Genomic DNA, 14,137 nt, shown 5'->3' with positions numbered 1-14,137 from the left:
GCCAGTTTAGTGCCTCCCGCCCGTCCCCGCGGCCGCCGCTGTTATTACCTTGTTAACAGCGGCCGCTCTCCCCTCTCCGGCGCGTGTATATTCAAGCAGCGTATCTCCGGCTGCTCTGTGTGATGCACTGATGCGGAAGAAAGGAGGGCAGCGGCTTCCTGTAACGGCGATATGTATCGCCGTTACTATGGTAACCGAGCCCTGCCTCCTTCCGCATCAGTGCATCACACAGAGCAGCCGGAGATACGCTGCTAGCATATACATGGTCTGGAGAGGGGAGAGCGGCCGCTGCTAAGGTAATAACAGCGGCGGCCGCGGGGACGGGCGGGAGGGGGGATAAGAGCACGGCACACCAGGCAACGTTCCGCGGCACACTAGTGTGCCGCGGAACAGCGGTTGGGAAACACTGATTTAGATTATCTTAACCACTTGATGACCCAGCCTCTACCCCCCCTTATGGACCAGCGCTGATTTTGCTGATCTGTGCTGGGTGGGTTCTACAGCCCCCAGCACAGATCCTATACCAGGCAGAGCGACCGGATCGCCCCCCTTTTTTCCCCACTAGGGGGATGATGTGCTGGGGGGGTCTGATCGCTTTTGCCTGCGTGTGGCTGGTGGGGGGGGGCACCTCAAAGCCCCCTCCACCGCTGGATTCCCCTTCTCCCTCTCCTCCCTCCCTTCCCCGGAGATCGGAGGCTGCACAGGAATGGATCTGTCTTGTGCAGCCTCTAACAGGCTCCTGCCTGTCATGTGACTGCGATCCCCGGCTGCTGATTGGCCGGGGATCGCTGATCTAGTACAACGCTGCTACTGTTAGCAGCGTTGTACAAATGTAAACAAAGCGGATTATTTCCGCTTGTGTTTACATTTAGCCTGCGAGCCGCGAACGACGGAGCCCCCCGCCGTGAATTGACAGGAAGCAGCCGCTCGCGCGAGCGGCTGTTTCCTGATTAATTAGCCTGCAGCCGGCGACGCAGATCTGCGTCGCTGGTCCTGCAGCTACCACTTTGCTGACGCGCGTTATGAGTGCGCGGTCAGCAAGTGGTTAAGTTTAGATTATTCCTTTGATACAATGACAGCAGCCATGTTGATCTTGAGCAAAAAAAACGAATCCCCCCTCCTCCTCCCTCCTCCCCTCTGCCTCTGAAATCTCTGGCTAGTAACAACTCCTCCTCCTCCTGCCCAGACTGAGCTCCCATGAGCCCTTGTTACTATCTGAAAGTGCCTTGGCTCTCTGAAAACCTGTGGGTGTGGCTTCTTTAGTTTATAGGGAATTAGAGTATTAAAACAAAAACTCAAAAGTATTTGGCTTGAGGAATGCCCTATAAACAATAGGAAAGGAACACAATTATGCAATGAGTAAAAGTTCATCTCGGATCCACTTTAAGTCGTTCATGTCTTCTAAATGTCCTTTATAATGTTATAATCCTTTTATGGATATTGAGAAGCAGTGTTACTCTACCATCTGGATTCGCCCTGTACAGTATTTATGTGCATCTGGGGCTTCCCCTCACCTTCAGGAAGAGGTTAACAAGCATCATTCTACAGACAGGAACGTGTCTATGTTGTGGGTTACTAGTCTGGATATGGAGGAGAGCTGTGGATACATTCAATGGAATACATAATACCTAATCTCTGGTTCAGGCATGGGAAGAACACACAGGTCAAAATCCAAACAGGCAAAGTACATTCATTCATTGAACACATAGGTCCATATGCAATTCACTTTTTCTCCTAAGTTTTCTTCTCGGGGGATTATATTTCATCTTTTCTTTCAAATAATTTTTCAGCATTTCACAAACAAAAAAAAAGTACCAAAGTAGTAAAAAGAATATACTTATATGTTTCTTGCTTGCTGGGGGCTTGAAATGCATTTTATTGACTTGCTGTGAAAATATTAACTTAGAGAAAACTAAGGAGAACAAGTAGATTGCAAATGGGCCTCAAACTCAGTAAATGAAAATATCAAGATAGCACGAGAAGACAAACAAAGCAAAACAGGCTTCTTGGGCTGTAAGGTACATTTCAAGGCGGGGGGCACCACTGGGCTGAGAAGAAAACTTCCAGCACAGATGTGAAGAGAAAACAAACACTTCGGAGAAACTTTACCCTGACTGGGCCTTTGTTAAAATAAAATAAAAAAGAATTTGCCAATCCAAGGAACAGAGGAGAGGATCAGAAACCACAGAGTAGCATAGTGATCTTACACATAACTGGAGGGTTGGAGAAACACATCATATTTCTGATTTCTTCAAGCTCAGCAGCAACACACTCACAGACAGGAACCTGTACATCCTGATGACCTTGACTGCGTGGAGCACTACAATACTTGTGGCTTGATTGAAGATCAGTAGACTTCTACTGAGATATATCAAAACTGAAGCCTCTTACGCACATACAAGAGCAGTCACTCGGCAGTAATCGGGGCTTGATCCCTCGGGCGGCAGTGCGAGGCAGAGGCTGTACAGATGCATTGCTAACCTTCGGGCTAGCGACACGTTCTGTTGCTATGCAGAGAGGAAGAGGGCCGACAAAGTGGCGCACAAGTAGCATCACAGAGTGGAAGGGCGTGTTCGGTTGAGTCATTCTACCAGGTGAATCACTTGAGGATGCTCATAGGGGGCACAGGAGCCACTATACAGACACTAGATTCTTAATTAAATCTAGTGTGTGAACAAGGCTTAAGTTTGCTGTGAAGTGTCATAATTGATCACTATATGATTGAAAACCAATTGAATAGGAATAGATCAGTTTGGCAGATCGAGTTGGGCCATAATCATCATGTATATGGCTTGCTTTGCTATTGTGAAAGAGTAAAACAGACTTCCTGATCACATTTTGTTATCTACTTCCCACCCTGCAATGTTTGTTGTATTGTCAATAAAGCTACATTTGAATAACTCAACACTGCCACTTGCCACCTAGAGACAGAAATGGGGATTGCCGAGAATAATTGTACTAAACATAATCCAGCTGTTTATGTTCTGTCTGAGTGCCACCTGCATTGTTTCTGAGACTTCTTTCATGTGGAACTGAGCAGACATGCACCATCTCCACCTTCCTTTCATAGACAGATGTGCCATGTGCAGCCATATTGCTGTCTTTTCATACAGTAGGAGCACCCTACAGATGGTAATGAATAATTTGAGAGGAGAGGAAAGACATTTTCGTGGGATTTTCATGGTTTAGTTTCTCTCCGTGAAGGACATTTTAGCACTTTCTCCCTGGAATAGAGACAGCTGAGATTTTGTGAAAAGAAAGAGTGATATAGATGAAGGCGGGAATGGTGGAATATTGGATAAGGGAACAATGAGATGCTGCTGTTACCATTACAGTTGATTGATTGAGTGGGGATTTCACAGTACCTCTGGGTGGGACTGCAGCCTCTTGCCAGACGTCCAGCGCTGTGTAACCATAAGATCTACAACTCTATGTACAGAAAAGTTTGGGGAGAAGGATTTAATCATGCAAGTTAAAGCCCAACTTACTAAAAAAAAATCATTTCAGTCTTGGAAAGTGTAGAAAATGGTATAGTTCTTATAGGGCCCTTCAAACTAAGACCATTGCGTTGGCTTGCATCGGACAAACACATAATGCAATGATAGTCCTATGGGGCTATCATATTGATTGCTGTGCTCAGGTTCCAACGTAGTTACGGACTGCATGTAACAGTGCATTAACAGGATGGAATGTGAATTTGCACTGGAATTGAGGCATACTTACATGATACTGTCGGTTATGGCAATTAAAGCGCAAAGAGATTTGGGCACGGTATGCAGCTAAACTAATTTATCCGCTATAAAGAGAATGCTGGTGCATACTGCTGAATTTGGGCTCAGTGCCCAAAATTAACAGCATGTGCAAACATTGTCCTTATAGCGGAAAAATTACATTAGAGGCAGTGGGTGCAGGGCTTTATCGGGGCTCCAAATTTCCCCTCAATGCCAATATCAGCATTGAGGAGAAAGTTGTGCGCCGATGGCGCCCAATAAGGATGAGACTGAGAAAAGGTCTTAAGGGTTAGGTGTGGGGGGATGGGGTGGGGGAATCTTAAGGGCCAGGTGTGTGTGTGGGTATTAAGGGTTAGACGTTTGGGTGGAGTTAAAAGTTAGGCCTAAGGGGGGTTGAAGTTAGTGTTAGGCACTAAAAGGAAGGGTTTTGTGTGAGAATAGGCTAGGACATAGTACTGCGGGCTGTGTGTCGGAATTGCAGCGGGATGAGCACTACCGGCGCAACACGACTCAACGAGGTTCCATTGCCTTGTATTGACGTTGCGTTGCCCTGGGGTAAAACAGGTTAATGCAATGCACACTTGTAATGCAAGTGTAAAAGGGGTCACAGTGAATGTCTCCTTAGAGGCTTATGTAATAAATATGACTATGAGATTGATTCACAAAACTTATCTCATGACTGGTCTCTCCTTATCTATTTCTCACCTAATCTATAAAACACATTTTCGGCACTTTCCAAACAAAAGAATCACAATTAGCTGTTCCTGATTAACCTCCCTGGCGTTATCATTATTTCCAGATTCAAGGTCTAAAAGGCATTAAAAACATATCACAAGCTTTTTGACCCTAAAAACAAGAAGAAAAACACACCTCAGAGGGTTCTGCAGCAGCTCCTGCATATAACTCACCCAGGCACGGGATTACTACCCTGTGCTGCGGCTCTCTGTCCCGAGCCTGACTTGGGATGACTATTCTCATTTGAGTTTTAGCACTTTTTTGTTTATTGGATGCTTAGAAAAGCCTTTTGGCCAGGGCTCTTTTCCCCTTTTGTCTCACAACGCTGTGTAATGTGTGTACATACTGTACCTCCCACCCCTGTGTAGAAATATAGTTAAAGGATAACTGCAGTGAGAAGAATATGGAGTCTTCCATATTTCCTTTTAAACAATACCAGTTGCCTGGCAGCCCAGCTCCCTCCAAAAATTGTTTGCCTGAAGAAGTGGGACTGTTACCTGTGAAACGCGTTGCACTTTTGGAGCTCATAATAAATGTTACTTTAAACTTGAAGTAACCTGCCCGTTGTCTGGCCATTTTTTTCAGAAGGGAGGTGAGTCCACCCACTTCCCACTTTTTAACAATTTTAACTAACTTTACTCTACTTGGCACCTCTGTTGTTATACCACATAACTGCTGATGTATTTGGTTACAGTAGTGTTTGAATAACACCAGAAACAAGCATGCAGCTAATCTTGTCCGATCTGACAATAACGTCAGAAACACCTGATCTGCTGCATGCTTGTTCAGGGGCTATGCCTAAAAGTATTAGAGGAAATGGATGAGCAGGATGAGCAGGATAGTCAGGCAACTGGTATTGCTTAAAGGAAAATAAATATGGCAGCCACCATAGCCCTCTTGCTACAGTTGTCCTTTAATTTGTTCACTGCATCAGCTGTAATCCACTCTTGTCTTGTATTTACTGTTGTATTACTTATTTTGTATTGTTACACCCTGTATGCTGTTGTACAGCGCCACGGAAGATGTTGGGGCTATGTAAATTATTATTAATTATAATAATAATTAGAAGGAACCCGAGGTGGTTCGGGGGGGGGGGCGCAGATGGGACACAGAGGCAAGTTCTCTTTCCCATGACATGCCTCTGTGTCCAAGAGTCTTATGCCTCTGTGTCCCCACACCGCCGCTCTCTGCCCCCCTTCTCCCCCCCGCCGCGCTATAACCCCCGAAATTAGCAACGATATTTGTCGCTATCTCAAGGTTAACATGTGGGAGAGGGATTCCCTGCTCAAAATGCCCATTCCTCTAGGGTTTCCAGAGCTACCATTGGGCAGCTTTCTCTCCATGGCCACGCCCCCTGTCACTCCCCCACCTCCATGCACGCTGTGAGAGAAAATCTCTCTTTCCAGTGTCGTGACCCAGAGGTCACGAAAGTGAATGGTGGTTTTGGCGGCTACCTGATCCGCTCAGCCCCCTGGATCAGGTAGGCTAGGCTTTTTTTTTTTTATGAGCCCACCTCGGCCTCTCTTTAAAGTGAAACCGAGGTGACAGTGGTTATCGAGGCTGACATGTGTATTTCCCTTTCAAACAATACTACTTGCCTGGCTATCCTTCTGTGCTGATCCTCGGCCACAGACCCTGAACAAGCATATGCAGATCAGATGACTATGGCAGATCTGACAAGATTAGCTGCATGCTTGTTTCAGGTGTGATTCAGACCCTACTAACCAGATAGATCAGCAGGACAGCCAGCCAACTGGTATTGTTTCAAAGGAAATACACATGGCAGCTTTCATAGGTAGAGATGGCCCAGCCTTGGAGAACTCATGGAGAAGTTCATGATCAGTTTGTTCAGCTAATAGATTAGTAAGCCTTTGATTGGCTGTGATGACTTCCTGGTTTAACACATGATCATGACCAGCAAATCAGAGCCTTACAAATCTATCAGCTGATCAAACTGATCACATGCTTCTCCATGAGTTCTCCAAGGCTGGGCCATCCCTATCCATAGGTCTCACACCTCAGGTTCCTTTTAATAGAGACAAATTGAAAACCAGAACACAATAATTAATCAAAAAAGTCCCATTGTAACGTTTGCGGAATCGTTTTCGTGGTCAGCGCACGAGATGCGCACTGACACAGCGAAAACCTTCCACAAGCGTATAATTGGTGAACCCAGGCTAGGTGCTATGCACCAGCAGAGGGCAATTCCCACCGGCAGATGGCGCTGTGGACTCGGAGTGCAGACGAGTACAATCGCTGCACGGCCACAGATGCCAGATGGGGATTGTACAGATCAAGACAATGCGGGGCTGAACAGCCCATAAAGAGAAAGAGCACAGGGACAGGACGAATGTGTGTTCACCAATCTAGTCGCGACCCTGCAACGGTGAACACACATCAGCAGAAACAAAAGTAGGAACGCGATCGCCAGAAGTGACACAAGACAGACTATAACGGAACACAAGAGGAGCAAAGGCACAGCAAATAATACAATGAGAATGATAAAGAAAATAACAAATGCTAACTAAACGCAAACACCGCACTCATTCGCAACAGCGAACGCGTTTATAATGCGGTCTCCGCGTGTTAAGCACAACAGAGACAAGCACGTCTAACTAACCACCGACAGACAAACACGAAACAAAGAACGTGAACGCTTGCTTAACGGTTACCTCACCGAGCCTACAGCAAGCGCCTGTATCAGACAAGACAGACAAACGAGAAACAGGAACTAGGCAGAAAGGATCCACCGCTCTTCCGCCAGAGCAAGTGTGATCCAAGCAGGAACACAGATCAGAAAGATCCACAGCCGCTAACGCTAGCGGCTAGTGCGATCTAAACGAGACAGATCAGATGAGGTAGCCGGAAGCAACCGCAGCTCCAGCTTACACTCCAGAAACTAGATCAGAAGGATCCATAGCCACTAACGCTAGAGGCTATTGCGATCCAGGCAAGACAGATTAGACGAGGTAGCCAGAAGCGACCGCAGCTCCAGCTTACACTCCAGAAACTAGATCAGAAGGATCCACAGCCACTACCGCTAGAGGCTACTGCGATCCAGACAAGACAGATCAGAACAGGCTACCAGTAACTACCGCAGCCCAGGTTAGCACCCCAGACAAACAGAACGATTTCCTGTCAACCACCGCTGGGACAGGATAATCGTAACAGACAAACAAACAGATATGCAATCCTAACTGCACTAGGGAAACTGCCTAGTGCAGTCCTAAGAATTACTCTAAGATAACTTTAACAAGAAGTAGCATGGCTGACACTCAAGGAGTGTTTACTACAAACCCTGAAGGAATGACCAGCCAAGCATTCTGGGAGCAGAAAGCATTTGCATAACGAATGTTTGCAAATTCCTCAGCAGCAGAACAGACCAGAAACTTGCAATGGAAAAACAGGTCTCTCTTCCAGAGACCTGCAGCCCACAGACTAGAGAAATGGTCAAACAGCTGTCTGCCTGTGCAGCCAGCTGAGCGGATCATCACACCCATTATGTCAAGATGGATAAACTTCATTTTTGAAGACAATAAATAAATAACTCCAATGAGAGAAGATGAAAATCTGTGGATGCAGAATAACAGGTTGTAACGATCGGTGTCAGCACACAGAGAGAATCTGATTATTGGTGATCTGCAGTATCACCAAGAATACAGATTTATACCTGATTATTAATGATCTGTAGAATCACCAATAATACAAGTATAACTAACCTCTGGACACCTGAAAACGTGTAAGTGTTTGGTGCAACAGTAATGAGTAGAATCACCTGAGGAGCAGATGACTCTAACCAGAAGAGTCAGACTCTACTGCAGTCAAAGGACTCCTAGAGGATGAGTCCCTGACTGGTTTGCAGAGAGGTCCCTCTGAGAGACAGGGGGTCCCTGCAAATGGACTGAACACCCAGGGGGCGGGTGACAGCCAGAAGGGTCGGCCAGATCGGGTCGGCAACACACGAGCAGATAAGGTACAGAGATAGAAGGCTGATTCGGTAACCAGGAACAGGCAAAGTTGGCAACAGGTAATCAGATATGCGTAGGTACCGAATCAGAAAGCAGAAGGAGAGTCAGGAAAGCAATAAGTAATAACAGATATCAAACAAGGCCTAGTCTTGGGTGTGAGGTCCGTGGTCTCAACACCCTGGAACTAGTCTGAAGTATAACGCAGTATCCCTAGTCTTGGGTGTGAGGTCCGTGGTCTCAACACCCTGGAACTAGTCTGAAGTATAACACAATAATAACACAGTATCCCTAGTCTTGGGTGTGAGGTCCGTGGTCTTAACACCCTGGAACTAGTCTGAAGTATAACACAATAGTAACACAGTATCCCTAGTCTTGGGTGAGAGGTCCGTGGTCTCAACACCCTGAAACTAGCCTGAAGTATAACACAATAGTAACACAGTAATCTGGCTAAGTGTGGATTCCCAGGTCCTCCTGGTTCAACCACACTGAAAGATCTGACTAAGGTCTGAGTAATATAACACATAAGCATTCGCAACGCCAGACGACTAGCAACTGACAGGCAAGGAGTATATATAGCAAAGCGCTTCTCAGCGCCGCCCAGTTCCCTTCAGCCAATCCCCTGCCATGCCGGGATCAGCTGATCGTTCCAATCAGCTGACCCCTCTCCTATTGGCATAAAGAGCCTGTCTTGCAGCGCGCGCGTAGCTCTCCATCTGTGTGCACTACTAGGTTCAGACAAACCAGACGCATGCTGCTGCGGAGAAACCGCCGGTCTGAACGCGGAAACAGCCGCCTTACTGTCAGACCGCGCGGCGGTGTCTCTGCAATCCATTACACAGGTTAGTTATTATACAGCACATTCAAATTATGGGATGGCTAAAGGGACCCAACAGTTTTTGAGGGAAAATTAGGAGCATTGTTTACCCTCAGTAAGTAAGCTGGAAAATCATAGTCAGCTAAATTCTCTGCTTACATTCTGCAGGCCAGGAACGCATTGGACTAGACTCTATGTATGAACAAGACAGCCGAGTCCAGTTTGTGGTGGATGCAGTGTACGCTATGGCCCATGCGCTGCACAACCTGATCAAGGACCTCTGCCCGGGGACTTCTGGACTCTGCTCAGCCGTGGACCCTCCAGTGGGGAAGAAACTTCTGAAATACATCCGAAATGTCAGCTTCAATGGTAAGAGCTACTTGCATCTAAAATAGCAAAGGTAGTCCAAATACTAATAATATCAAGTATACTGTACCTTTTAAGCCGTAATAAAATGTAACCTAACAAAACACTGTAGTTGGCTGCTTCCAACAATGGCCAGATTTGTTCAGAGACAGGAGCATGTGGTCTGCTCATCAAACAAGCAGAGGAATAGATGAAAAGCGATTCAAGAATGAAAGAATTCTTAAGCATATTGGCTTGGTTAGTCTATTTAGAAAAGTCAAGAATATTTGCGAAATTGCGATTATTACCATTGACCTTTCTTTTCCTGCCCTGTGGGAGCTGTTCTCAAAGAGCTCCAGTACTTTATATGTCGGTCTATTTCTTAGTACAGTCATTGGCATTTAAAGGCAGTCACTGAGCCGAGTGGTGTTCATTTAAAGGACAACTGAAGTGAGAAGACTATGGAGGCTGTCATGTTTATTTCCTTTTAAACAATACCAGTTCCCTGGCAGCCCTGCTGATCTATTTGGCTGCAGTAGAGTCTGAATAACACCAGAAACAAGCATGCAGCTAATCTGTCAGATCTGACAATAATGTCAGAAACACCTGATCTGCTGCATGCTTGTTCAGGGTCTATAGGCTCGTACACACGTCATACTGAAGCCAACGACAGGTCCGTCGGCACCTCTGATTATCAGCAGACTGTACAGCGTGTGTACAGTCTGTCGGTGGACTGATAAGGCTGTTACTGAGCGATCCGCCCAGCACCGGTGGTGCTGTTAATCTGGATGTGACGCAAAGGCGCATTTTAAGGGCAGAAATCACATTAAATCCTAAATTGCAGGCCTACAGTGCTTTAAAACATCTTGCATGTGTATACATCAATCAGGGAGTGTAATTTGAGTACTGCTTCATACTGACACACCAAACTCACTGTGTAATGCACCGCAAACAGCTGTTTGTGTAGTGACGGCCGTGCTGGACTGGTGCGCACCATGGCGAGAGTGCAGGCTCTGACGGTTTTCAAGCCCATATGGTCGCCGGGCTGTGGTAGCTCAATGATAGAACAACAGTGACTGTCCAGCTGATCAAATTTGGTCTGTCAACAATGAAGCAACGACCTTATTATCATGGGTGTTCCCCCCCCCCCATTCATTGTGATACGCAAGCCCCTTCACCGCGGCAAAGTAATGATCACAAAGGGGAATTGGCACATGTACATGCCTTTTGTTTTGTTGTTGCAGCTGCAGTGCAGCCAGAAAAATTAGGCAGGCATGTACACGCACCAGAAAAATTATTATAGCGGCCGCTGCTAGCAAAAATTCAGGAATTCGCCTGGAGTCCTTGACCCTGTTGGTGGTGGCGGAGAAGGCAGTCAAGTGGCCTGCGTGCAGAGATGCTGTGTGGGGAGCGACTTAGTCTTGGGGCAGGCAGTCACACGGCGTGCAGGCAGAGATGCTGTGTGTGGGACTGACTTAGTCTTGGGGCAGAGAGTAGCCCCCCGGGATCCATGCCTCATTCATTTTGATAAAGGTGAGGTACTGAACACTTTTGTGACTTAGGCGACCTCTCTTCTCAGTGACAATGCCTCCAGCTGCGCTGAAGGTCCTTTCTGACAGGACGCTTGAGGCAGGGCAAGACAGAAGAATGGCAAATTGGGACAGCTCTGGCCACAGGTCAAGCCTGCGCACCCAGTAGTCCAAGGGTTCATCGCTGCTCACAGTGTCTAGATCCACACTTAAGACCAGGTAGTCGGCTACCTGCCGGGCGAGGCGTTGGTGGAGGGTGGATCCGGAAAGGGCTAAGGCGAGGTGTTGGACTAAAGAATGTCTGCATGTCTAGCATCACCATGAGATCGCTGGAGCGTCCTGTCCTTGCCTGCGTGGACATGGGAGAAGGATTACTGGCAGTGGTACCTTTATTGCGTTGGGCTGTGACATCACCATTAAACACATTGTAAAGCATAGTCGCCAGCTTGTTCTGCAAGTGCAGCATCCTTTCTGCCTTCAGGTGAGTTGGTAACATGTCCGGCACTTTGTGCCTATACCGAGGGTCTAGTAGCGTGGCCACGCAGTAATTGTCATTCCCAACAGGCTGGACAGCATGAAAGACATCATCTGCACAAAGTTGGATCCAGACATACTATCCATCTCCTTTTGCTCTTCCTCAGTGACGTCAGGTAAGTCCTCCTCCTCCTCCCCCCATTCACGAACAATACCACGGAAACGTTGAGCAGCACAAGCCCCCTGCGACACCTGCTGCGGTTGTTCTTGTGCTGCCACCTCCTCCTCCTCCTGCAAAGAAACACCTTCCTCATCATCCGAGTCTGACTTCTCTTCCCCACACGACTCTTCCTCCTCCTCCTCCCTCTGTGCTGCCGCAGGTGTTGAGGAAACATCTGGTTCTGATGAGAATTGATCCCACAATGTTTCCTCCCGTAACTGTTCCTGTTCACGCTCCTCCACAGCTTGATCCACCCCTCTACACATGGCACGCTCCAGGAAGTAAGCGTACAGGATCAAGTCACTGATGGTGCCTTCACTGCGACTCACCAGGTTGGTCACCTCCTCAAACGGCCGCATGAGCCTGCATGCATTTTGCATGAGTGTCCAGTTGTTGAGCCAGAACATCCCCATCTCCCCAGACTGTGTCCTTCTACTGTAGTTGTAGAGGTACTGGGTGACAGCTAGTGTTGGGCGAACATCTAGATGTTCGGGTTCGGGCCGAACATGGCCGCGATGTTCGGGTGTTCGACCCGAACTCCGAACATAATGGAAGTAAATGGGGACCCGAACTTTTGTGCTTTGTAAAGCCTCCTTACATGCTACATACCCCAAATTTACAGGGTATGTGCACCTTGGGAGTGGGTACAAGAGGAAAAAATTTTTTAGCAAAAAGAGCTTATAGTTTTTGAGAAAATCGATTTTAAAGTTTCAAAGGGAAAACTGTCTTTTAAATACGGGAAATGTCTGTTTTCTTTGCACAGGTAACATGCTTTTTGTCGGCATGCAGTCATAAATGTAATACATATAAGAGGTTCCAGGAAAAGGGACCGGTAACGCTAACCCAGCAGCAGCACACGTGATGGAACAGGAGGAGGGTGGCGCAGGAGGAGAAGGCCACGCTTTGAGACACAACAACCCAGGCCTTGCATGAGGACAAGAAGCGTGCGGATAGCAATTTGCATTTTGTCGCCATGCAGTCATAAATGTAATACAGATGAGAGGTTCAATAAACAGGGACCGGAAACGCTAACCCATCACAGATGTTCATTGTTCATGTTACTTGGTTGGGGTCCGGGAGTGTTGCGTAGTCGTTTCCAATCCAGGATTGATTCATTTTAATTTGAGTCAGACGGTCTGCATTTTCTGTGGAGAGGCGGATACGCCGCTGATCTGTGACGATGCCTCCGGCAGCACTGAAACAGCGTTCCGACATAACGCTGGCTGCCGGGCAAGCCAGCACCTCTATTGCGTACATTGCCAGTTTGTGCCAGGTGTCTAGCTTCGATACCCAATAGTTGAAGGGTGCAGATGGATTGTTCAACACAGCTACGCCATCTGACATGTAGTCCTTGACCATCTTCTCCAGGCGATCGGTGTTGGAGGTGGATCTGCACGCTTGCTGTTCTGTGTGCTGCTGCATGGGTGTCAGAAAATTTTCCCACTCCAAGGACACTGCCGATACCATTCCCTTTTGGGCACTAGCTGCGGCTTGTGTTGTTTGCTGCCCTCCTGGTCGTCCTGGGTTTGCGGAAGTCAGTCTGTCGGCGTACAACTGGCTAGAGGAGGGGGAGGATGTCAATCTCCTCTCTAAAGTCTCCACAAGGGCCTGCTGGCATTCTTCCATTTTGACCTGTCTGGCTCTTTCTTCAAGCAGTTTTGGAACATTGTGTTTGTACCGTGGATCCAGAAGGGTATAAACCCAGTAATTGGTGTTGTCCAGAATGCGCACAATGCGTGGGTCGCGTTCAATGCAGTCCTAGGCCGAAGAGGTCATAGCCTAGGGTCACAAAACCTGTTTATTTGGGCAATGTCAATGGTGGCGAGTCTGACGTACATAAATCGCAGCAATGGCCGTTAGCAACGTCTGAATCTCACGAAATGTCTCATGCAGGTAGAAGACATATTGTTAGACTTGGGCTCCAAAGATGGGTTCCCTACATCTCTGCAAACCAGAGTTACAGGGCTCCAAATTTGGTAAAATCCCCCATAGGCTTTCATTGGGCCTCCTATTTACAGTTCCAAAATCTCACATCTTTTCAAAGGGCAATTACTCAGCAGTGGCAAATTTTCTAGCATTGTAGGGACCCTTAGGGGGAACATGACTGGTGAGTTTCGGGCCCCTAGGCCAAAGAGGTCATAGCCTAGGGTCACAAAAACCTGTTTATTTGGGCTATTTCAATGGTAGTGATGGTGACGTACATAAATCGCAGCAATGGCCGTTAGCAAAGTCTGAATCTCACGAAATGTCTCATGCAGGTAGAAGACATATTGTTAGACTTGGATTCCAAAGATGGGGTCCCTACATCTCTGCAAACCAGA

At 47.3% G+C, this 14,137-nt stretch overlaps 1 protein-coding gene across 2 annotated transcripts in view; it reads left to right on the top strand.

The window, feature by feature from the left end:
- The window catches only part of GRM7 (glutamate metabotropic receptor 7), a 730,291-nt gene that overhangs the window by 397,455 nt on the left and 318,699 nt on the right, over window positions 1-14,137 (top strand). For both annotated transcript variants that reach the window (XM_068253109.1, XM_068253110.1), the window contains exon 6: window positions 9,417-9,617. In XM_068253109.1, coding sequence (XP_068109210.1) covers window positions 9,417-9,617 — 201 coding nt within the window. The remainder of the gene's footprint in view (window positions 1-9,416; window positions 9,618-14,137) is intronic.

The sequence above is a fragment of the Hyperolius riggenbachi genome, chromosome 9, assembly GCF_040937935.1.
Source record: "Hyperolius riggenbachi isolate aHypRig1 chromosome 9, aHypRig1.pri, whole genome shotgun sequence".
Taxonomy (NCBI): Eukaryota; Metazoa; Chordata; class Amphibia; order Anura; family Hyperoliidae; genus Hyperolius; species Hyperolius riggenbachi.
Note: the sequence above shows the minus strand (reverse complement) of the source record. Positions and strands in the feature narration are given on the sequence as shown.